Source organism: Brienomyrus brachyistius, chromosome 5 (assembly GCF_023856365.1).
Source record: "Brienomyrus brachyistius isolate T26 chromosome 5, BBRACH_0.4, whole genome shotgun sequence".
Lineage (NCBI taxonomy): Eukaryota > Metazoa > Chordata > Actinopteri > Osteoglossiformes > Mormyridae > Brienomyrus > Brienomyrus brachyistius.
The window spans coordinates 10,121,548-10,148,273 of record NC_064537.1 but is presented as its reverse complement, the minus strand read 5'-3'; the positions used below and the strand labels follow the sequence as shown (position 1 = coordinate 10,148,273).

Genomic DNA, 26,726 nt, shown 5'->3' with positions numbered 1-26,726 from the left:
CGAATCTAGTCTCCAGAAATTACATAGTGCAAAGAGAAAAACAAACTCACTCAAATAAGTTCTCAATAGGCGCCTTTCTTGATATTGCTGGTGCGTCCATGCGATCCAGAGAACTTCCTCCGCAAGGCGGTGTAGCGGCTGTAGTTACCCGGCATGGCGGCGGTAAGATACGGCCAGCCTCACTCTCCTCACTCTTTCCCTCCGGTTCGCCCACTTGGCATTAAAAGCTTGGAGTGAAATCGGCATTGCATCACTAAGCCATAGCAAGAATCCGCCTTTCCCTGCCAGCAAGCTAAGCACCAAGGTGTACATAAGACTTTAGACTCAGGAAATGCCAGCCCTCAACTTCATCTCAGGAAATGCCAGCCCTCAACTTCATAAAATCCAGCAGACAGAATTTAACGTGTCGGCTGCATTATACCTGTGGCGTGAGTCCGGTCCGTCGCTGCATGAGTGTACAAAACCCTTATATCAGTGACAAACAAGGAAGAAACCCAGCCGTATCCCTAAATGCTCAAAATCTACCGACTTCAGTAAAAGTTCAAAGCTTTTAAGTCGACGTGCAGTATTTGCGATTCTCTGCAAAGTGTCACACAACAGACTCATAAAAGACGAAAAATCTTTGTAATATTTTCTCCTTTACATTGTTTATAAAGTTCTCCATCACTTGACAGACATTACACATATTGCCGATTAACATTCTCTCACTTTACCAACAGAAAAGACATCCTATACAACAGCACCCACAAACCCCAATACGAGTTTATATACATTAAGGTCCACAGCAGAATCATAAAGGGAGTATCTGACTGTTTTAAAAATGTATACGTTTCAAAAAACTTTGGTGCCGTGTCAACTGAATTAATACGACAAAACATCTGTATTATTAAAATTGCCTAGTGTAAAAGTATATATTTAAAAACACCGTAGAATAAAATGCTGGACAGCGATAGCGTGGTGTGGTTGGAAATCCGTAGGGCGACAGAGAGGCATGTGTGAAATAGACTGGAGTCAGTAGCAAACCGTGCCGCTGAACATATTGCGTTCATGAACAAGTCAGAGCCGCATTTGAAGCTGCGGCACACAGCACACGGATCAACGCTTTGTTAATATTGAAGACGGGTCTTTTGGTCACATGACTGGGACTTCACGTTACTTGTCCAGTGGTTTAGCTGAGAGTTCCTTCTTGAACCAGCTGAGAAGACAGGGGGGAGTTGTGTTGCACTGTGACACTCTTGTCACCAGCTCTCGAAGTTTGAAGAAAGAGATGAAAAGTTCCATCTAATAGCTTCCCCATTGGATGTGTGCACAGATCGCCATACTGCATTCAGAATGGGTTTTTGGGTAACAGCAAAGGCACAAGGGTTTTTGGAAACAGGCACAGATGTAGGATCTCACACTGATGCTTCTGAAACAGTTGCACCAGGCATCACGGCTAATCTGAACACCAACGTTGCTCCTCAGCTTTCATTAGCACTCCAGGTTGAGCAGGGTGTGTCTTCACATAACATGTCAGGGGCACAACTTCGCAACATCGGGTGGGGGGGGGAGGGGGAATTCTGGCCAGTTGTGCAAACAAGTGTCCATAGCAACACAATCCAGGATCGCAAGTTTGTGGTCCAACGGCTTAGATGAACTCCATTCGTAGGACAGTGATGATGCTTTCTAGATGTCTATGGAAACCAAGGGAATCAAGGACAATGGAGATGGACAGCGGGAAGGAGGGGATGGAGAAATAGAGATGGACAGAGGGAAGGAAGGGGTGCAGAGATGGAGATGGACAGAGCGTGTTTGGGGCAGTGGACAACCTCACATGATGGAGCAGCACTGACAGGACTTGTGTTTTGGGGCGTCTGCTCCCTCGGCCCGGTTGGGCGCGGCGTGCTCGGTCTCTGGGGGGGCTTTGGAGGTGGACAGCAGGGGCTGCTGCTCGGCAGTCGGCCTGGGCACCTGCTTCTTGGCATCACTGTCAGCAACAGCCAGCAGGGGCTGCATGTCTGGCTTCGCCTCGCCATCTAGGGGGATTTCCTGGAACTGCTCCGGCTTGGCTGTCAGAGCGGCGGGCTCCTCCACTGCTTTGTCCTCAGGCTCGGCCCCGTCTACCTTTGGATCTGGCGTGGGCCTAAGGGAGGGCGGCTCTGTGGAGTTCATGGTGCATTGGGAAGGTTCGATGAAGTTCTCCGTGACTTCAGGTATGGCCTCCTGTTCCCCTTCAGCTCCTGAATCCGATTTGCTGGCTTCGTCCAGCCTGGATTCAGGTGCCTTTTCAGAGTCTGAGGGAACGTCGGCACCCGGTTCCGGGGTGATTTCAGGTTCGGTCTCGGATTCAGGCTGAAGCTCAGGGTCAGCAGGCTCCAGTTGGGACGTGGAAATGGAGCTTTCTGGTGGCCCTGGGGGCTCTGCGTTTTTCCCTGGGGGTGGTTCCTTCTCCACGTCAGCCTGCTCCTCCCCGTCGTCCATGATGATGACACGTTCTGCTCGGATTATTTCCCCCCATGTCCTCCCCATTCAGGCCCTGACCCGGCTCCGTCTCCGTATAGCCCAGGAATGTCATGGTGATGACACCTTCCTCCCCTTCAGCTCCCGGGAGCTCATTCTTGGGGGTGCCTTTGACTCTAGCAGTCTCCTCTGAAGGTGCCAACTGGCTGGCGGCTCCATGAGCTACGTCTGATCCGTTCTCCTCCAGCGGCAGACTGCAGGCCTCCTCGCCACCCTCCTTCCTCCCATTGACGATGACTTTGGCCTCCACTGGAGCCCCCACACCCCCCAAAGCATTCAGGATCAGCCCGAGCTCCTCGGGGCTGGGCTGGCTCCCCGCGGCCCCCACTGTCGTGTGCACACTCTTGCTTCCGTCATCGAACACCTTCTCCCCAGAGCATACTGCTTCCCCGGGGTCCACAGGCGCCACGGATTTGATGACAGTGGCCCCCGTCCTCAAATCCTTCTCCACCTGCACCTCCACAACTCCCAGGACTGTAGAAGGAAAAGGTGAAAGGTGAGCAGCCCAAAAACTGGTCATGTATACCGCGAATCGGCTTTACTTTGCTATGTTCAGGATGTCAAACCGACTATTGATTTATTTTTCATATGAGATCACCAATAACCTAAAGTCAGGCTTCCCCATCAAGCATTGGGAACCAAAAATCATTCAGTTCTCCTTTAATCCAACAAAGAAGTTTCTTTACATTTAAACACATCCACAGAAATCCTCAAAAACTCATCCCGTGGATTGAGGGAGTTTTGCAAATTCGCTCTTCGATTCAGATTTGCTTTAATTTAATATTGCCATGGTGGAAATGATCGAACTCTTGCACAGAAGTGACAAGCTCACATTTTGAAGTCTTCAGCATGTGGGACATCTTACGATTCACAAAAAGGCAGAAGCTTGTAAGGTCAACGACCCAGGGAAGAAGACGCATCCTAACTAAAGCAGGGATTAAAAGTTCTCGCGAGGGAGTATGGAGCAGGTAGGTGACGTGGTTCATGGTGTGACGGGTTCGCGTCAGCTGCCGTACACAGGGCAGGGTGGACAGCCTGAGCGGGGTGGGGGCTGTACCTGCTCGGTCTTCCTGTCCATTCTGCACAGCCGTTCTCTGCAGGCGGGGGGCCGGCGTGGGGGCCTGACGGGAGGCGCCGTCTGAGGAGCGAGAGAACAGAGACGGTGAATGACGGTGCTGGCAGCAGAAGGGAGCGGAGGTGGAGGACGAGAACAAGCAAGCTCAGCCCACGCGGGGCCGCCATGACAGATGCTCGCGGCACCTTTACAGATCAGACAAGCGGCTCGGGGAAGAACTGCTGCTTCTGAAGCTCTGCCAGACCCACGGGACCCTGAGCTGGGCGGCCCGAGCGTCTAACGCAAGCAGTTACTCCCCCGCCGGCATCAGCACTCGCTAGTGCCAGCGCAGCTTTTAAAGCTTGCTGACTGAGGGAGGGTGTGCTGGCTGGCCTGCGCTTTCTGCTGGTCTTCTCCCAGCAGGCCTTGCATGTGTGGGGGTGGTGGGGGGGGTTCTGGGTTGTAGATTAAACTGGGGAAACCTACCTTTTACTCCTCCTTCCGCCGTCTCAGCCTGCGGGAAAGAAAAACAGATGGGGTCAACCGGCAAAGCTCCAGTAGCAGGAAGTGACATGAGCACTGATCGGTATTTTACCATGGCAACAGCCAGACGGGAGTAAACATGTTCAGATAGAAAATTTGCATTAAGATCTGTCATATGACATTACACCTGTTTTATTGAAATAACTTGCCTTACATAAATTCATTTTTATTAGGATGTACAGACCATTATTTTCTAAGTAAAATGGCAAAAGGGACCCACAGAATGAAATTAATCATATTACAAATGGCTCATAGTTAATCCTGACCACAAGAGGGCCTAAGTGAGCCATATCATTATGGTGGCTTAGCTTAGTTTGAACGTTCACTTTTGCCGATTACTAAAGAGTCCAGTTTTCAGCATTGTGGTAAATTTCTGCAGGAGGTGCACACTGGAGTTCTGGAGTGAGGTTGGGCTTCTCTGTCCCAAATTACTTATCAGTAATTTCCTAAGAATCATGTACAGTTAATCGCAAAACCTAAAATCAAAATCTGACGAAACTGCTTCAAGACTGGTAGCTCTTCAACGATCATAATGTTCTCGCCGATGCTAAATACACTGCTGATGATGTACGAGGTGTGTGGGTGGGGGGGTTTGTTGCTTCTAAGACCCCTATAAAAAAGTCCCCCCCCAGTGTATTTAGCTAACCCCACCCAAATGTGTGGTTTGAGGCGGTAAACACTGCTGCTGCTGGTCGGTAGGTCACAAACGGTGAAGCGGATGTGTGACTGTTTGGGGTTAGTATACACCCAGATAAACATTGTCATCATATCTTAGATGCACCGAATGCATTTCTGCCCCGAGAAGAGAATCATCAGAGCCCACTGTAAATTGCAGATTTATTGGCAACAGCTCGGTCAAGTTACAGTTCAATTAATTTCACTGTTAACCTGATTGATGTCTATTAAAATATTCAATAGACAGTGCACTTGTCAGATAACCACACCTAACTAAGCTATTTTTAATAGGCAGAGAATACGCCCAGTTACACAACAAGGATATCAGTGTCTACAGCTCAGAGCTGTCCTCAATTGGTGTGGGGCAGGGTGGGTAGAGGAACTGATTTGGGATTGGGCGGGTGGCAGGGATTTTCCCGCTGCCTTTAAGCGGGATTCATTCTCCAGCAGAGGCAGGTTCTGACTGGATGCGAGTGAAAGGCGTGACCGCACACAGGCCGCTGACCTGGCTGCAGTGTTCTACGTCCCCGACCGTTTGGTTTTCCTCGTTCGTGTGCAGATCCTTCAGGTTCCTCTCTTGTTCTGCCAGACGCTGGCTATCCACCTGCAGTCTGCACACATGTGTGCAAACACAGGAGGAAGGAAGAGAGAGAGAGAGACTGGCTGTACACACTGTACAATAAGCCGCAGCTGTAGGTGCTGTATATTGACAGTTGGAATCATACACTGGGATGTGTGCCGAGCTATAGGACATGGCCTCACACACACATACACACACTCACACGGTCGTATTCATCTTTGTGGGGACTCTCCATTCATTTCTATGGGCAAAACCGTAATCCCAACAATAACAACCTTAAGCCCTACCCAGGCCTAAGCTTCACCATAAGTAATTAATCTAAATACAAGACTTGGCATCTTCGCACTTTTGATTGCAGTCGCAGATTTTTATTAAATTTTGCTTATCCAAATGGGGACCTGAAAAATGTCCCCACAAGTAAGGAAGTTTCCAGTTTTACGTGTATGAACACGTCTCAGCACTGGATTCCTTTCTGGTTAATGCTGTTAGGGAATTTGGGTTCCCAAGCTTCTGAAGACGGCAGACTGGCGTCCGTTATGCAAAAATTTCATAGACGAGGGAGGTGGGGGTGTATTACAGGTACTGCTGGTGGATCTGGAGACAGATTTTAAAACTTCAGCTGATTCCATGTTTCCAGATGCAGACATTAGCGGCAGTATAAATGAACGAATGAGTGGCATGAAAATACGTGGCTTATTTTTGGAAATTAACCGAGCCCACCCCAAACCTCCCAGGGGGGTACTGAACCGGCCCACAGACTCAGGTTTGGGAACCTCCGAATGAGACACTTTTCATTGGGGGGGGGGCTTGACTTACTGGTCAATGCGTGCCTCTATCTCCTGAGCTTGGGACCCCCAGAGAGGAGAGCGTAGCCCGGAGCCATCAGGGCTGGATGGACCTTCCATGAGCCACTGGTCTCTCAGGGATTTCCTCTGTGGACCAAAGGAAGAGGAAGGAGTAACAGAGAGAACTTTCAGACAGAGAGGAATAGGCACCACACAATATGGTAACCAGGGAGGGATTTTGTATTGTACCCTAGATCAGTGAGAGCGGGCCTGTATTACGCACTGTAAGCCATGCTGGCTGAGAGCAGTCATCTGTGTGACACTCCCTATAACTACAGCAGCAGCGTAGTACCGTCATCCAGGGGGGTCCTGGTGCCACCAGGAAATGTCCCCCGTCTAAAACATGTGAGACAGACATGCAGCCGAGCTCATAGCTCGCAGACATGCTCTTGTGCTTCCTCCCTCGGGCACTGAGGCAAAGCACCAGCAGGGGGAGCTCTTCTGCAGCGTTTCATCCGTGGGCCACCGGCCCCTCGCCACGGTTCTGCCAGGCTGCGCATACCGGGGTCAGATCGCGGCGTGACGGCACGGCCCTCCCAGCATGCTCCACTCTTGCCCGGTCTTGCACTGCTTTGGAACGGCCATTCCAAAACAAACAGGCTCCGGGCGTGTTAAGAGCCAGCAAACGCGATCCAAAACAAACAGCCCCTTTGGTCCGGGGCTTCTACACGCTGATCGCTAGCAGAGGCCAAGGGCATTGTGTTGTCAAACAAGGAAATCAGCTTCGAATGCTTCCTTCCTGGAACTGAGGGATCCTTGGGAGCCTTATGCACTTACCAAGATTTCGAATGCAAAACACCCTGCACCAATGAAATGGTGGCAAATGAGCAATACAAACAAACAAAACAAACAAACAAACATGAATCAAACAAATAATGTGAAACAAACAAGCAATCAGACAGACGTTTCTCAGACATACTGTAGTGAGCACCAACACAACATAGGGGGCAAAAATGTGTCACAGAAGGGGTTGGACGGACCTTAGGTGAGGTGACCTGGTTCTGGATGAAGCTGCCTCACTGGAAGTGAAAGTGGTGCAGGGACACGTCTCGGACTCCCGGAGGAGGCCACAGTGACGGAGGGGAGCCTTTTTTTGTTACGCGTTAGAGACGTACAGGCAAGCACTCCCCAAACAGACCCGACGGCCCGGCAGCATGGAGGAAGGACAGCGATGTGGCCACACAACCGTGCGTGTGTGAGAGTGACCAGAAGGTTGTTGCTCCAAGCCCCAAAGTCAGCAGAATGATTTCAGCGTGTGCACCTCTGAGCAAGGCCCTTGAACCCCCAACTGCTCCACGGACTGACTGACCCCACTTTCCCAGAAACGTACATGGCTTTGGATAAGGCATCCGCTGAATAAATCAAACATAATTGCGAGTTGGTGACAAATGTGTGCAGCCCCTGTACTTAAGGGGGCAGTGATGGGACGTGTATAAGTGGGCATATGAAGGAAAGGCCCCCCCCCCGCGCTGACACCCAGGTCCCATTCCAGCGAGACCAAATGGGGGGCGGGAATAACGTGAGACAGCAAAGGACAGAGGAAGGTCACGGCTGTGGGAGAAAGTCACACAGAGAGGGAGGAAACAGATTGAGGGGCAGATCTGTGCGTCTGCGGCAAACCGTCTCTCTCTCTCTCTCACACACACACACACACACACACACACACACACACACACACACAGCTAAGGAATTCTCCTGGAACGGGCAATGGGGCGGCATACAGTAGGAAGGGGGAACGTCACCACAACCGCTAAACAATAGAGGGACCAGCTCATTCAGCCCCGCAAGTAAACAGACTAAGGGAGCTTCGCCCAAGGGCGGGCTGGTACTGTGAACCACCGGGGGCGGGGGGGGGGCGGGGGGGGGGGGGGGGGGGGGGGGGGGGGCTCATGTTGTGTCCAACCGTGTCCTCTCGCGGAAGGGGGGTGGGGTGGGAGGACAAGGGGCTCCGACCTTGAGCTGCTGCAGCCTCAGCTTCTCATCCTCCATCTCCCGCCGCTTGCGCTCCTGCTCTTCCTGGAGGCGTCGCTTCTCCTGCAGGAGGAACACACACACACACACACACACACACACACACACACACACACACACACACACACACACACACACACACGCTATTAGGGATCAGCCACGCAGCCTCACGATCTCCACCAGCCTGCACCTGAGCCCAGCTGACCCCGCCCAAGGTTGATACAGGCTGTCCATCAGGCCTGCTTGGCCTACAGCCAGGGCGTTGGCTTCAATCCAGCTCAGAGCAGCGCTCAGGAACACACACCCCCCACCCCAGCCCCTCAGAGAGGCTTCCTATCAGCAAAGATGATCCGACACCCATTAGACGTGTCAAATTCCTCAATTTCTCCTCCCGGTTCGGACACACAGGATGTCCGGCATGCTGCGTGAACATGCTCTCGCTGCAACTGTCAGGCGGTGGGGGGGGGGGGCATGGGGGGGGGTTTCTGGTCATATGAAGGGTCACCGTGGCAATACATCCCCCCGCCTCTGCTCTTTTCGGCCATCACACCACCCCGTTCTGCCTGGCCCGGTGCATCATGGGAACTCCCTGGAGAGCACCTCAGTTACTCATGGACGCTGGGCAGTGGGGGGGGGGGGGGGGTGTTTGGGCAGGCCGGTCTCTGCCCCTGGTGTTGCTTCACTCACTGAATTATTGAACACGCAGACGGCATGTGGAAGGAGGCTCGCCTTACCAGCGTATGTGTGGCCATGTGTCACCACACAGATGCTCAGGGAGAAAACACCATCCAACAACTGTTATTTAGTTTTTCCCTGTTCTAATGGACGTCTCAGGAATGCATGACTGCGTTCCAGGCCAGAGTCTGACCAGCGAGGCCAGAACTATATCACCATGAAGCAAGGTCCTTGGGACCGCCACAGCCCCATGCTAGTTCCCCTTGTTCTTCCCCGCGACTCACCGCGATGGCCTGCACCCTCTGCTGGTACTTCTCAGCCTCGTCCATGTTGGATCTGTGACAGGACATGAAAAGGGAAGGGTGTTACTGGGGGACATTTTGGACAAAGATATTGACAGCAGCACCTCTGACATGACAACTGAACTACAATCAAGTACATGGGCTCCAGTAGCACAGAGAGTAATGACAAAAAAGGATTGGTGTGGAGATATCAGATGGACAAAGGCATTTTGGCAGAAAACTCAACATACTTAATGTGAACTTCACGGATCATTCCCCCATTGTGGAACGAGTGTATGGTATCTATACAGATATTCATGTTCCTGCTTCTGTAGGTATGGGCAGCTTTTGGGGAAAGGCCCAAGAGGGACAGAGGAATCTCTCAGCAGTCTTGGAACTGCCAACATCAGCAGAACTATGAAAATACCAGCAGAGGGCACGGAGCCCGACGTGCACCCTCATGCTAAATGCACAGAGTCCAACGTGCACCAACGTGCTAAGGACACGGAGCCTGACTTGTACCCTCGCACTGAGAGCACGGAGCTGAACATGTACCCACGCGCTAAGGGCATGGAGCCTGACCTGTACCCACGCACTAAAGGCACAGAGCTGAACATGTACCCTCGTGCTAAGGGCACGGAGCCCGACCTGTACCCACGTGCTAAAGGCACAGAGCTGAACATGTACCCTCGTGCTAAGGGCACGGAGCCCGACCTGTACCCACATGCTAAGGGCACAAAGCTGAACATGTACCCTCGTGCTAAGGGCACGGAGCCCGACCTGTACCCACGCACTAAAGGCACAGAGCTGAACAGGTACCCTCGCGCTAAGGGCACAGAGCCCGACCTGTACCCACGTGCTAAAGGCACAAAGCTGAACATGTACCCTCGCGCTAAGGACACGGAGCCCGACCTGTACCCACGTGCTAAAGGCACAGAGCTGAACATGTACCCTCGCGCTAAGGGCACAGAGCCCGACCTGTACCCACGTGCTAAAGGCACAAAGCTGAACATGTACCCTCGCGCTAAGGACACGGAGCCCGACCTGTACCCACGTGCTAAAGGCACAGAGCTGAACATGTACCCTCGCGCTAAGGGCACAGAGCCCGACCTGTACCCACGTGCTAAAGGCACAAAGCTGAACATGTACCCTCGCGCTAAGGGCACGGAGCCCGACCTGTACCCACGCGCTAAAGGCACAGAGCTGAACACATACCCTCGCGCTAAGGGCACGGAGCCCGACCTGTACCCTCATGTCTAAGGTTCTGATTGACTGAGGCCAGCCTTAGAGTTTTCGTCATCTGTCTGCCTTTGACATCCTGTGGAGGAGCTCTGCGAGTGACCCAGCGCTCACATCATGCCGTTGCCACCACACGCCACCCTGGCAGCAGCTGGCGAGCTGCCCGCAGCCGTCAGAAGAAGAGCGCAAGAGAGTAACAGAGATGCTTCTCATGGAGGGTACAGGACCACAGCCGGAGGAAAAGCATCTGAGAAGCGTTTGATGCCATGAATTGCTGTGGCCCCAGTAAAAAAAAAAGGATGGGAGCCGAGTGGAAAAGGGTGGTGTGTGCCTCTCAGCACTGGGGGGTGAGAGGAAGGAAGGAGGGAGGGAGAGCGTGAACTCAACCGGTTACCATGGCAATCTCCTGCAATCATTCGCGTTTCCAATTCCAGCTGCTTTTCACGAGTGGTGCTAAAACACGCCTCGAAATGCGACGCTTATGAGAGCTCTTTCTGGATTATCCCCGAGGACAAAAAAACAGCCCTCCCACACTTGTGTGCGCGTGTGTATGGGGGGGGCAGTTGAAAAGCTGGTTTCCCTCCTCGCTGCCTCGCTGGGGTGGGTTGGGGAGACTGTAGCCTGCTGAGGAGGTCTGTTACTCAACCGCCCGGGGCCTCGAACGAGTGTGGACAGGCCCGGCTGTCGAGCTGCACGAGTTGCTCCTACTGGCTCTGCTTGTGGGGCGAGTTTTCTCCACAGGAAGGGACAGAGCTGGATGTGGCACGACACATGGCCACACATACGCTAAAGCGCAGCAGAGGAGCAAACTTCTCTCTCACCCCCACCATGAGCGCTCCAGACTGAGCGCCGGGTCTGGTTGACAAACATACGGCCTGACTTCCAGCATTATAAAAGGCTTTCCCCTTTACAAATGGTAGGTTCATTCATTTCAAAACACCTGGGTTGCTTAAAGACTTGTAGAATAAAAGGAGTCTATTAAGCTACCTAGGGTTATGGTGGCTCTGTGGGCACCACTGCTGGCCAACACTACAAGGCTGGGGGCTCCACAATGGCATAGGATTAGGGGAACTGCTATCTTATAACCTCCCATAGTTTGTGCTTGTCCTGGAATGGGCGGCATCTCAACCGGGATATTCCCTGCCCTGTGCTTTCCGGGTTTGCTCCAGGTTAGCAGTATGATCCTGGTTAAAAATATACATTTATTATATTAAAATATCAATATCAAATCCTAGCGAGGATAAGCAAGTGGCGAATGCTTAGAATTCCCCGCAGCTTTCCTCCCACTGGCAACAGCGTCCCTTACACTTAGTTGCGATAGCAGCCTCTTGTGTATCACAAGCTGTAGCGAGTGTGCAAAGCTGCGCATGCTAGTGACTCCCAAACCATGTGTTGCTTTTTTCATACTACACGTGATGTCAAGCAGAATTGCGTGCACTTTGTTTAGCGGGATTTTCCACTAAACGCTGCTTCCACCTCTCAAAACTTTGTTTTCACAAAGATAGCATATCGCTGTTACTAGTTGGTGTTAAAAGCGTAAAATATACTCCCAGATCGTCACCCTCTTATCTGATGTTCCTACGCTTCTCGTATTGCGAAGTGTATGCGCATGACATCACAGCAGGCAGAAGTCACCGCGCTCACACCCACTGAGTGGCAAAAAAAACTGAGCAGTAGCGTTAGCGTTCAGTTTGAATGCTGCAAAAAAACACATCAAAAATAGGAAAGAGTTGTCGTGTTGTCAATTGATTGTACAAATAGATTAAACACGAAATAGGAGCCATCTTGTTTGAGACTGCCAAAAACTAAATAAGTGTTGGAGGTGATCGGTCACGTAAGTATGGCCGACAAGCGATCTGTAAAATAGGTCTGGATCGGCGCCGATACCGATCCGAATATCGGATCATTGCCTCTCTAGATCTGACCCCCAACATCCCCAGAGAGAGACTGTCTTCAGTGTACAGATTACGAGGCGATATTTTTCGGCAGAACAGTGATAAACGATATTCAGCCTCAGTTGAGGAATGTGTCCTCTGCATTTAACCCATATGTGACAGCAGGAGGCAGCTAATTCAGCCCCGCGGAGCAGTGCTTGGGGGAGGTACTTTGCTCAGGGTACCTCAGTGGTGCCTTGCTGGTCGGGGATTTGAACCCGCAATCTTTCAATTACCCTTAAAGGCCCATATAGATAGCTAATTAGGGTTCGCTATGTATATATCTTTTTATTAGTATCCAGCATGGGACAAGCATTTTCAAGACATATCTGTCATGTCACGTCATATACATCATTCATTCATATTTGTCATTAGTTTTTTCTTATCATAATACTTATCAAAAGAACAAGCATATAGAAAGAATGAAGAGAGAAAACTATTTACAGACAGGGAATGAACAAATTACAACGCGATCATTAAGATAAAGTCAAGCCATAGTTAACCCATTTTTCCTAGTGTGAAACTAATTGTTCTAGTTTATGATTATCAAATGTTGTCAACCTCTCCATTTTGTAAATGTCCATTGTAACTTAAAGTTGGTCTTTCCCGTGACAACTATTTCCTGATAACTCCACCCTCTGTATTATCTATGAAGTGTCAAAGTCACATGTGAGATGTCACAAACATATTGGTCAAAAGCAAATAAAGGTTCTCCTTCCCTGTGTGCAAATACTTTATTATAGAATAGAAATTTATTAATTCCAAACAGAAGACTCAAGATATCATAAATCATGTATATACCTGCGTTGCATAGGTCAAATAAAACAGCTGTAACATAACAGTGTTTCATTCCACTATGTCCACCAACAGACATTTTTCTCAGTTCATGACACTGCTCTAAAAACAGAAGGTGCATGTTTAGCAACAAAAGTTTTTAATTTAGTCCCTAATTTTACTTTGCTAAAGAATCTGAAAACAAAAGACTGCAACCACTGAAAGTGCACTTAACTAGAAAGATCCTCATTTTAATTAATTAAATAAAACAGAAGAAATTAACCAAGTAACAATGTTTCATTGCACTGCCCTCCAACGACTTCCCTGAGAGACACTAACTAAATGTTTTGACTTTAGCTGTGAATTCTGGGATTTGGTGTGATGTCATGACCAAAGCTCTCACGTTGTGTACAACCAAGAAACAATAATATGGGTCTCTATTAAAAAACTTTGCTCATACAATTTTGATGCACAGTAAAAATATATTGCCATCCTATATCTTGTTTAAAAACATATCGATATATTGCTCAACCCTTGTACAGATTTGTTTTCTCAGGGTGATTACACTTGCCTCAGTGTATGTTGGGTCCCCCCAAGAATATTTTTGCAGTAATCTCTAATCCTCTCTGTCCCCCCCAGAACCCCCCACACCAGGGATTTGGACATAAGACCACCTTCGAAGCTGTGGGTATGTACGGACCTTTCTATATAATTCTGCACCCTAACGCCACCAGCTCAACCTATTGGGCTTAAACTCAGAACATCTTGTTCCCTGGTTAAGCCGGGACTGGCGCCCAAGGCTGGGGTGAGAAGCTCCCATTCCCCGGAGCTACCTGGGGGGACACAGAGCCTGAGATCCAGCAACTGTAACCCCTCAACTCAATGCACCAGCTTAACTGCTGAACCTGCCTGACTGGTTCTGCTGCTGGTGTGAGAGATCAGAATCACATCCACCTTACCCAGAATGCACTGCCAGGCCAACTTCCTCTGAACAACCCACCCTCCTTGTTCTTCCTTATAGCCAATCAGCCAACAGCTCCGATTTTGTTTTTTGACAACAAGCTGATGTAACATTTAAACTCCACTTAGCAGGACTGCTAGTTCTCTATATGATGACATGGGTTAAATATTTCAGACTGGATGGTGATTTATCTTTGAGTGTTGGCCTTTTACTGTTAGGAGAGTGTCCTTAAGCAAGCCTAATTTCCCAGGAGACAAAAGCTTACAGTTCCCAGACATATACTTCACATTGCTGCCTCTGCAACGAGACCACACTGACTGAATAAGGAAGGAGGTGCACTTATATATGAATATTACTTAACCCTTCCTTAGCCCAAAGCCTGCTGTCCAGTCTGTTAGGATGTCTTCCATACATGGGCACACAGACTGACAAAAAGGCTGCGGTTTTTCCTTTCTTAATGAGCGAATGATGTCACTGCGCACCCGTTTAATTTGAAAACCACAATAGATTTTTGTTCTGTATTTAGGGGGTGAAAAAAATCAGGTCGAAGGGGACAGTCAGATGTCAGGGCCACACGCACGGAGCGAGACGGGGACCTTCCCACATTGGACCCCCGCCAGCGTGGTCTGCGAGCGTTGTCATGGTGATGGGACAAGGGTAACTAAGGATCACGCCGGCAATGAGCAACCTGAGAATCGTGACGGCGCCCTTGAAAAAAGGTTCAGAGGAGTCATCGGGTGGTGGTGGGGGGGGGGAGGCGCACACCTGCACTCAGCTAACTGTGCTGCACGTAGGCGACATCCTGAGGAGGAAGCGGAACATCTGGGGGAGACCATGCATGACAGCGTGGCTTATTGCCGCCTTGCCTGGCTGAGCCGCCCTCGCCACCGACATTTCCCGAGATCAGGCACCTGCGTGAAATTAAAAACGGACACTCAACAGGATTCAGGACTGCCAGGGCATCAGAATGAGTGCGGCAATAAACTGCGGACCCGAAGCCAATCAGCAAGGGTGTATACAGGGGTGGGGCCACAAATAAAAGCTGATTGGCCCCTGGAGTGCCTCTTCCCCTGTCACTCACCAATTCAAAACATATCATTGGCTGATAAGGTTGGTCATTCTGTATGAACTATGCTCCCTATCTCATCTTAAAAACATGCTAGAAATGCCCCTACCAAATCAGCAACAGGACAACGATCATAAGCACTTAGAGTTCCAAAATGTGGGACGTGATTAGCTACCCGATGTATTTGAATATTTGTTAAATGTATTTAAAAAGGAACAATTGAATGGGAGAATTTCTCTCCCCAAACTGATGGCATGTTAACTGTACGTGCATGTAGGGGGGGAGGGGGGGTACACGCTGACTGGGGTTACAGTGAAAGAATGCAGTTTCAGCACCCTCTGTCCTCGGTCTGAACCTGAAACTACATGTTGTTCCGCTCAGCTAGACTTAGGCGAGAATCGATTTTCAATGCCATGCAGGAGCTCTGTCAGGTCTCCTGATCATTAAACACCAGGGTTCATCTTCATCTTCCACCAGCAGACAGAGGGCACCTCAATTTCAAACGCCTCGTACATGGTACTCTCTGCTAATTTTCTGCCATCACCAAGTCTGCCATCCAGAACGTTCTGATCTCTGATCGATCGCTCACTCGCTTTGTGCCTCTGTGAGGTTTTCTGCATGCACACGCACATGTGTTTTTCAGAACGAAAGATATGTGCGGAATTTGAAAAATTCACAAGGCGCAGCTGGCGTGACCTTGACGCACAGTGAGGCTTTCCGCGGGCCGTAGCGGCAACAGCGACGTGCAGTGAGACTGTCTGCGGGCTGGAGTGGCAACAGCAATGTGCAGTGAGGCTCTCCATGGTCCGCAGTGGAAACAATGCTTCAGTGCCGTGTCACAAATAAATGGGGGGGGGGGGGGTTGTAAATGGAGCCAGAGATTATTGATAAAAATACCATGAGCTGGGGGGTGGGGCACGACAAGGACTCAAAATACAGAGGAGTAGATAGACATATCCATAGATCCATACACAGAGCCTAGATACACCCACCCATTTGTAGATATACTGTCCACATCTGGTTTGGTTACTAAACACTGTCACACACAGGATGAGGGAGTGATTAGGATAGGCAGGAATGGAGAGAGTCTGACAGAGAGCTGAAACGGAGTCAGAGCCCACCGAGGCGTACGGAGCCCGTGTGTGGGGCAGGCCGCCCCCCCCAGGTGGTGATGCTATCGAGCGGGCCTGCGATCAATGCTTCCTCTGTCAGGACACTGCGCTCACGCACAATGGGGCTCCTGTTCAGGCAGGGAGGGGAATGGGAACCCTATTTAGGCGGCATATCTGCCCTGCGGTGGCCCAGGGTCGGGGAGGGGGAGCACTCACACACACCCCCTTTGCCCTCATGTCTTTATTTGATGGATGCCAGGTGTGGGGGCTTCTGCCATCTCACCATTTCTGCCACTCAGCCTAGATACTGTTTTCATTTCCAATACTTTAATCAGAAGGGAAACTCATGACTTAACATTTGCTTTATAGAGCTGGATGTATCTAAATTACAGGCTCTTACTAAATACTTCTTATCATCAAGGTAAAGCATGACTGGAAACAAAAAACCAATAAGCAAATGCCTGATGGTGTTTCAGCGGCTAAGAGTCCAGGTGGTGTGAGGGCCGCCCGCCCCCAATCGTTAGGTTTCCGTGATGACGAGCTGAACATGAAAATCCAACGAGATGCACCCTTTGGTAATTTCCACGTACTCAAAGACGGGGGAGGGATGCAGGAGCTTTTGGCGGCCCTAAACAATGGTTAGGGACGTGAAAGGAAGAATTTCTGCTTCCTTTTGGGTACGTGCTCAAACATGAAGGGAGGGGCATACTCTAATGGCTTGGCCACACCCATCGTCTGACTTTTCACACCCGAGTGATAAACATATCATTTGGTTTCTGGGCCACTGGCATGCGGTGTGCGACATCCTGTACGGAGTCTGTAACATCCTATTCTCTGGTGGGTGTCGTTCACAGCTTGGATAATAGCTATTTTCCTGAAGTACCACCTGCTTATACAGCTACACCTGGAACTGACACAGGCCTCTACCTCTCCCCACGGGACCTGTCTTCATACTGTGTAAACTGTACATAATTACCTCTGCCAGGATCCTCAGAGTACAGGTGCACCATCCTGTTACCCTGAGTTATACACTTACCCAATGAGCGGGGCAACAAGGCGATTATTGTCAGGGAGAATTACGACGGGGGTTTGAGGGAATTTTTCCACAGGAAAACAGCGACAGCAGAAACAGGCAATTAGCCTCGTATGGTTGCATTTCCGGCTCACGCAACTCGTCAGCCTCAAAGTGCCTTGAAAGATGTGACGATGGCGGTCATTGGGTCGTCGAGGAGGAGACGGTCGATGGAAACCGGACGGAATGTCACAGAGAAAGTCCACCGTCTGCCGGTCAGCCAGACCGGCACCGTGCCCGTCTCAGGCTGCCTCTTCATCCTGCCTGAGAAACCTAACCCACATTCCTATAATTAGGCTGGCCTCTTCCAGGACAGCTTCGACTCCTGCATCCCGGACTGAATAGGCCACCTCAGACACCCCCGTGGAGCGTTTCTCTCTTAGTGCCCCGTCTTGGGGCCAGCCAACCTGGCATGGGTGTGTATGCATATGCGACACCTACGAGACGAACCGTCAGCAGCAGTGAGGGGCATCAATAAGGCCTTTTATGCCACCCTCTGTGCTGACTGAGTCTCTCATACAGGGATCTAAAGGAACCTGTTTGGGGACACGCAGTGTCACCCTGAAGCGAAAAAAAAAAAAAAAAGGAATTCATTAAAACAGCATTTAAGCTTTACAAAATAACAGCAGGCTCAGGTTTAAGAAAACTAAACAAACAAATTGGTGTGTGTTACTCAAAGTGAGCCACAGAGAAAGTGGTTTGCCTGCAGCTCACAGTGACCTATGGGGCTGTCTCACCAGAAATACATGTGCGTGTGCGCACACACACACACACACACACACACACACACACACACACACACGTTTGTATTCATATCTTTGTGGGGACCATCCATTAATTTCTTAACCCCTATCCAACCCTAACCTTAACTATAAGTGACTAAGGAAAATCCAAGAATATGCAATTTCAATTTTTTATTGCAGTCACAGAGTTTTAGAAAATTCAGATTCCCCTTGTGGGGACCGAAAAGATGGTCCCCAGAAGGTCAAAATACCAGATTTGTGTGGGTCCCCACAGTGTAATACATACATGACTCACACACACACAAACAATGCTTCAGAGTCAGACACCCAGAGCTCTCCGGATCTGAACTCAATGGTGTATCTAGCTTGCCCTGGCTATATGTGACATAAAATGGTTAGTGTGGTTAATGTGTATAAGCTGGTAATGGGGTGATGGTGTTACTAACAGATTACTGGTACGTGTAGGAGCCAGTGCTGTCAGAATGACATCATCTTAGAAGTATGTGCAATTACCGCCACTGTGTACGAGATGCCTCTGAAATATCCAAACACCGAAGATTACAGGGAACCAAAATTATAGACCAGGGGGAAGCAGAGTGAGAGAAAAGTGTAACCCCTCCCCCCCCCCCCTCACATACAAAGACACACACACACACTTGGCAATTCACACAGGAAAAGGAGAAGCAGCTTTAACAGGCAAAATGTTCATCGCGTGTCCCTGACACCTCACCCCTTATCTGGGTCTCTACGCCCATTCTCTCACTCAACTCTGACCCCTGACCTTTCCGGCACGCCCTCCCTAAACATGCCAGCCCAGCTTGTCCGCCCTGTCTGCCGGCACGGGAACCACACTGAAGCACAACCCGTGTTTGTCTTTGCCAAATACACACGATACGGCCAGGGCTGATACCGGGAGCCGTACCACCACTCCTGAAGGTGAGACAATGTCAGACCCCCCCCCCCAAACCGCAAAGATGCTCATTAGTTATGAGCGAAATGCCCTTAAACTGCCACTTCTGGGACAGAGACGCGTCCCAAGGCGGCAGGTGGACGCTCCCAAAAATGGCCCCACCTGGGACACCTGCTCCGACTGGTCCTGACGAGACACGACTTGTGGCAAACAACCCCCTCCCCCAGACACCTTCAGCAGGATACCAAGGTTACAGAGGCAAATAACTGCGCTGAAAAATATGCATCCTCACGTCAACAGGCCAACCAGAGGCTCGCTGTGTCACAAGGCAAACACAGCAGGAGGCAAACACGCTCGCACGAGTACCAGGGAAGTGGGCGGACGCGAGTTTGTGACGACAGTTCAGGCTGTTGGGGAAAATTTTTTTTTTTGTTGGTTTCTGAAGTCGGCAGGTCAGGCCAAGACAGATCCTGAGCCGGTCGGAAGAACAAGCCTGCAGAGTTACCCTTCTGGATAAACACGGACCAAACAGCCGCAAACAGAGCGGGACGGAGTCCTGCCCGACATGCAGGCGGGACACGCATGTGCTGCACATGACGGATCATGCAGTGCTCGCCGGAGCAGCTAAGGCGACACCTAAACATGCTGGACAACTGCAGACGCGGATAGCTTCATCTTTGCGCAAAGCTTGCACACACATGTCTTGTCTGGCTTGTTTCCCACCCTGGGGGGGGACGTGGGGGGTTGAGGAGGAAGCACAGCAATCCCTACAATCTAATCACTGCCTTGGCACTGTGTACGTGTATTAATACTCATTATAAATCACCTCACAAATTAAGTCGCTATCACTGCGGGATGGTTGGCCATTAGCGCGTTGTATCATTTTCTGTTAAACGTTCCTGCTTGCAGGTAACACCCTTGAATCTCAGTACATCTCAATTTGCTCATCCTGGGATTCTTCAAACCACTGACCCAACACAGATCATAGCATCAGGAAAAGGACACGCCCCAACCTCCTCAATGGGTGGTGGAGACAATGGCCACAGTCATGCTGTAGAATTTTATATCAGTAATCTGAAGACTAATAAATTATGGTTTGGGGGATTTATTAATAATCAGACAGTGCTACAGGCTTTTCTTGTCAGGGTTTTATTTCCACGCGTCTGAGGTTACCCTTTAACTCCTTACATGCTGCGACTTTGAGAGGCGACCCCACCCACTGCTGTGAGGAGCAGATTTTCCAGCAGAAATCGCCGTTTACAGCATAAAGCTGTCTCAGTACATAAATCCACTACTGGATAAGATCCTAAAGGCCTCTATATATCACAACTGCTGAAAACACATCTGCCAAAGTGACATTACACTCATATGTCGAACATAGTTCTTCATCATCTTCATCATCATCATCATCTCCATCCATCACCACCCACCGGATGAGAAGCCAGTCCGTCGCCGAGCACTGTGCTGTCACTCTGACACATCCGATACACAGTCACCGTCATTCCAGTGACTTTGAAATATAATCCAGCACCGAAACACCACAGTGAATACAGAGTCTCAGGCTCACTGCCAATGGCCTCTATTTTTAGTTTAATGGCATCAGTTATGTTCATTTAATATTATATACACATGTGCAATCATATGCAATAAATTACAGAAAAACTGCAATTAATGGTTAAGCTTCTAGCCAAAAACCAGATAATAAAAATTATCAAAAAATTAAGAAAATGTGAATAGTAAATTAAATAATGACACTAATTTTGGACCAAGGTTCTTCACCAAAAGCCGAAATGACTATTCAGTGCTAATCTAGGGTCCTGACCTTTGACAAATGCAACGTCTGGTTCAGTCTTCGTGGTCCATAAAAGTTAGTTGTGAGCTACTGGATGTTCTGACATTAATGTCACTTTTAGACTAACCTGGTTTGGTTCCATTATTACAAAATTCTGGGGCGGGAGGTACACTTACTGCAGGAAAATATGCTGCCTCAGAAATGAGTAATGCATACCTTCTCAAACAGGTAAAATGCCCTGGGGTTATCTTTCAGAGACGAGACACAGTTGGGCTACAAGATGTGAAAAACACAAAACAAAAAAACTGTGACCGAACACATTCTTTTCCACAAGAAGACTGGGTCACTGGTCAGAGGCCAGACAACTGTGAGAGATAAGGAACAGGCGAAACACAGTTTTCGTGACAAATCGGGGATCCCACAGACCCACTGCTGGACCTGGTGGGATGTATACCCTGCCACCATCTACTGCGTGGAGGAGGACACGCATGGACCTCGCAGAGGGTCTGGACTATAGGACACCAGGTCCCTCCATATACCCACCTTCTAAGTGCTTTTCCTGGGGAGGGTTAGGGTGGAAGTAAAACTTAAATCTGAATCTTCCTGACACAATCCGGCTTCTTGTGAACAGGCCGTCATTTTCTGCTACGATCCTAATGATACGATCGGAACAAGATGGCGGAAGACCTCCACTGAGGTCCACTGCCGAACTCAACGTGACGGGAGGAGAGCGGTCCAAGCTGGGCGCGTCCTACGCAGCACGGCAGCCTGGGAGGAGAGGAGCTAAAAAAAAAAACGCTCATTCCGCATCATTCGAGCGCCACGGACCATCAAACGGCCAGAAAAAACCGGCTGCTTAAGGAGTTACACCACATTCCGTTAACTTACGTCCGGCACGCGGTAGGCATGAGACAACTCCGTCGCGTTACCACTAACCAATTATAATAACATTACTATTATTTCATCCATCTTCCATAGCACCATATCCTACACAGTGGTGCCGCATTATTATTAACGTGGATGCACATAACTGTCACGCAAATACGCATTCGCCATTTAACGCGATACGCCCGTGGCACTCTGTCATCGTGCCGTTACATTAATTGCCGCGCATATCATACCGCAAATGCATACTTTAATAAGTCATGTGCATCCCTGAGTATTATTACTAGCTTCGAATTATTACGTAAACAAAGCGATGTACAAGTGAGGCAGATAACTATGTTTGTGATGCACTATCTAGTCAGGTACAAGTGCTGCTAGGCTGCACTTCCAATGAATGATCAGAAACGAGTATCGCCGATACCGACAACCAGCTAACCTCTGACCCACTCGAGCCTCGGTTAAACTCACCAAGTTTGCCCGTTCAGATTAGCGGTATGGCATCACGGCCGTTGTATTGTGGAAAACGAAAGGTCGATCTGCCGGCCAGATTTAATAATGAATTATAAACATGTGGCAGGTCGGTACGTTGAGACCTTATAAGTGCTCAATAAGCCGAGGAAATCCCTCATCCTCCACTATGGAAGATGGTTAATAGTACTATGCAATCCTCTCCATTATTCTAGTAATTATGTATTCTGGTGCTGCGAACTCTGAATAATGGCGAAATTTAAATATCGACCGGCAATATCAGCCAAGGCTAATACATCAGACTGATACAGATATCTTGATGTTTAACAAAATGTTGGCAGATACTGATGTCATATATATATATATATATATATATATATATATATATATATATATATATATATCGTGCATCTCTACCAAAAACTTGTGCAAGATGGCCACACTGCGGCCAAGGGGGATGAGCTGTATAAACATCCCCAGAAAGGCATGTCACCAAGTGGAGAATCTAGACAAAGTGCAACATACAACATTAAAGAGTGTCCAATAGTGTCGAGTCAACTACTTAAACGCGGGAGGTCAACCATAGACTGTGAGCCAGTGTCACTCAGTCTTGACGAGGAGGTTGGTACCGCTGACAAACGTTGAGGTGTTTCTGGAAGAGATCAGTCATGCATGCCGAACGTACTTGAGTAGGGAGAAACCATGCATAATGTTATAACCATTGTTATTCCCACGTTGGCCTTAATAAGACGTGATGTTGTTTCTCAAATTACATCTGAAAAAGTGGCGTCTTCTTATATCCGGGGTCTAGACAAAAAAGGGAGTAGATGGCGCCAAATACGATATTCTGTAGTGAGCGTTTTGATTTACTGATTTTCTGTAACATTTCTTGCGTGAGCCTGAGAGTCTGAAAGCGCGAGTGTCACGTTCAGCTCGTATCCCTGAGTGCTGTGCAAATTGTTGGCTTCCCTGGTTGTGGAAACAACCGATAGTGGCTGTTAAAAAGACAGTAAAATTCATTTTAAAAGAGCTATAATGCCATTTATTAAAATGGCTCAATCTTTTTACCCTCTAAATGAGGCTATGCTGCATCACAAGCATTCTGCACCCTAAAGGGTTGTGGAGTTTGTAGTATTCATTATCCCCCCCCACCGAAATAACACAGCAAACATTCCAAAAAACCCAAATGTACTTTGTGTAATACTCTTATTGTAATCCGATTGCCTGCGGTCACTTTTGAATTTCTGGTTATCTTATTATATGTTCTTGTCAAATAAAATTTGGTGTTTCAAAAACTTTTCTAAAAATAACTGCCAGAGAGTGCAGGGTCCTTATGATCGGATCAATACGGTAATATTAATAAAACAATAACTATTTCAGATAGCACAGGTCATACGGCTGAGGAAAACCCCAAACTAGGTGTGTTGTAACACTATTAAGTGAATAGTAATAATTATTTACTATAACTACTTTAACAGATTTCAAACCAAAGAAGCAGCATCTACTGCAGGCTCAGCAGGGATGGGTACAGACCAGAGCGGCCCGACATGCAGGTCTGATGCACCTCCAGGGGCCTGGGCCTCCATTTCACACCACAGAAAATAAATAATAGCGTGCAAATTGATTTTTTCACACTGGCGGCTCCAACAGCTTCCGAATCCGTAAAGCCAGGACGCGGTGGGGGGGGGGGAAACACAGGCAACCGGCGAACAATCGAAGGGCGTCGTGTGCAGCTGTGGGTCTAGGGAAAGTCCACACCACAAACACCCAAATGCCACAACGAGAGGCGTCGGCGGCCAACGCCACCGTCATCGCAGTCCCCATTCCCAACGAAACAGCCCCTAAACGCTCTGTAAAGGATCACCTTCTGTAACGGAGGAGAAAACCGGAATCATGCAGGACGGCGCGTGCGGAAATGCGATACCGGGCTGAACTTGAGTTGCGCGGTAGCGGCGAGGAATGTCTCTGTAGTACGTGAAGTGCCTGGAGTCAACAGAGCCTCCCAGAGTTCAATCCAGACCGTCAAGTATGCAAGATGGATGGGGGTCTATGTCTGCATCTACTTACGGGGTAGGGGGAGGCGGTTTCTGTCACTAATTAGTCCAGCTGTTTTTAAACAATGCATTGCCAGGGACAGAGAGGAGCACACCCATGTCATGATATCAACACGCCAATCTTGTCGCTTCTAGATCAGACAAAATGTGTTTTTAAGACCTTTAGAAGACTTTGATCATGAGAAACTACTCTGATTGAGCACAGATGGGGTCCTAAGGGCAGGTATACCCTAATATACTCATTAAAGAGCTTAAGACACGAAGCTGGATTCTGAGCCACGTAACGTCCGCCGATGTCAGCATGGTTTGACCCTTTGCTCAATTACAACCCCATCACCAAGTCAAAGCGAGAATTCACTCCACCTCCGCGGTCACCTTTATTCATTAACACGTCCGTCCGATACGCAACATATCTTGTCGTTTGATGATTAAAGTTCATCAAACAAGATGAGAAGCAGGCCACTCCGTCGAAAGCCGGCGTTGAGAGGGTAGAGAAAGGACACCATGACAACGAGGTTTCGAGAGGTGCTCACAAGGTATCCGCAGCTGCCTCCTCACTCGGACGAGATCTGGAACGGTCCCCAGGACCAAGTCCGTGAATTAATTACAACTTCCTACATTCAAGGACGTGCAGTATCCGTGGCTCTGAGAGGAAAGGAGGCTTCTTTCACTGCCTTTTCCTTTCCGACTCACTAGCTTGTGTTTGCCTGCGTGCGAGATCTGCAAGCCTCAAGTACACTGCTCACTCCCCCACTTTCGGGTATACATCCGTCACGATATAAAATGCTTTGTGGGGTCATCACACACACGCTCCAGAGATGGAGGTGTGATTTGGGGAGGAATATTGTGAACACATCTGAATATTGTGGGGGGGGGGGGGGGGAGTGTGTCCACCGCCTTGCCTCCCTTAAAAAGCAAGTAACCCTATAAGAAATATTCCTGAACGTCTGTTGAACAGTCACAAAACGGTACCTTTCATTGTCCTAAATTAACTTCCGGAAGTAAGAGTGCACCCCCAGGTGACCGCTGGACCGCGAATAAAAGAACATCGGCACACAGATATATAAACTTTAATGCCACATAAATCTAGCCATTTAAAAGCACATAAAAATACACGCTTAAGTGCATGAATTTTATAAGGTTCTCTTGAAACCATAATGGCTTTGTTGCACTTTTAAAAACATTTAAATCCCCTTTCCAACGTCAGCGTGGCAGAGAAGCGTGTGATTAACCTATTACTTACCGTGTCATTAACTTCTAGTAAATATTTGCCAGTGCAGGTAGGAGTTGTTGATTTTTAAAATCTAAACCTCCACGCCCTTGGCTTGGGCACAGAAAGCTACCCAGCGCGGCCAGTTATGGAAGTTGGGACAAAAAACCTGCCAGGAGCAAGTCTGAGTCCCACGATAGTTCTACCTAAACAGCTCCATCTCCGTACCCCTCCATGCAAATGTGAAAGTTTTTTTTTTTTTTTGGGAGGGGGGGGGGATGAACAAAATAACGATTCACTAAGTTTAGTCTGCTTCCAGCTAAGAGCCGCGAAGCAAAATATATCTGGGACGAGAGCAGATGTTTGCAAGTCGCTGCATAGACGCAGTTTGCGATCATAACGGATGCGTTTAACCATAAACCACTTCATGAAAAAAAATAAGCGGACGTTAACTTTTGTTTGCACGACTCTGTGGTAAAATAAAGTCCACGCGTCAGCGGGATTGTTAAATTATTACTTTAAAAGTGCGATCATCTGTGCAGTTTGTACCGAGAGACCGTAAAGCCGCTGCCCATCCAGCGAGCGATGTGGTACAATCGCAAAACGAAGCCAGTTCAGGGACAAAAGTTTTTTGAAAAAAAGGAACATGATCAAATTAAACTCGCCCATTAGAGCCTTCAAAATGCACTGCAGGGCGGGCTCGAAATGCGCTTAAGTGTACTGGCAGGCTTACCTGGCTCCGGGTAGTTGCTCTTCTCAGGAAGCGTAAATGTAAAGATGAAGCCCCCCCGCAAAAAAACAATAAATTATCCGGAAATGGAGGGTATTAAATGCGTTCAGTCAGATCCACGTGTGCGCCTCAAATTTAGCTGTATTCCTCCCACTTAAAAAGAAAACACCTGAGTCTTTTTACGGAGGGGTAAAAACCCGAATGGAAAGTAAGAGAAATGCTCTGGCGTTGATCTCTGCGGCCAGCAGACCTCGTGTCTGTATTGATATGAAATGAAAGTGAGCGGCCAAATCGCCCTTCAGCGAGCGCTTCAGCCCTGCAGCCTCTTCTGCAGTCGCATCGCGGCCGAGCGGCTCTGCTCCCCGGCGCCCGGCGCTACCTGACTCGGGTTTCTGCAGCGCGGCCAGCCCACTTTTCACACAGCCAAAACTGGTAGCTGCCGATTAAACATCTCTCATTTCCTGTTGTTTTCACATCCCAGCTGAGGGCGGTGAGAAATGAGGAAAAAAACGAAACATGAAAAAATATCCTATTGCTGAAACTGTTTTTCCAAAAACTTGGCAGGCAAAGCGCATTAAAAGAAGATCGCGCCGTGAGGTTTGAAGAGCCTCATACAGATGTTTTTTAATGTTATAGCCTTATAAACTATAGTT

General features: G+C 48.9%; 1 protein-coding gene across 1 annotated transcript; it reads right to left on the bottom strand.

Annotated features, from left to right (window-relative positions):
• Positions 1-621: 621 nt before the first annotated feature.
• palm3 (paralemmin 3) lies at positions 622-26,545 on the bottom strand. The gene is given in 9 exon segments (XM_049014151.1): positions 622-2,493; positions 2,495-2,973; positions 3,557-3,637; positions 4,040-4,067; positions 5,277-5,382; positions 6,168-6,283; positions 8,150-8,230; positions 9,127-9,178; positions 26,077-26,545. Coding segments are annotated over 8 exon segments (1,620 nt in total). The 5' UTR covers positions 9,172-9,178; positions 26,077-26,545; the 3' UTR covers positions 622-1,809.
• Between the last annotated feature and the right edge of the window lie 181 nt (positions 26,546-26,726).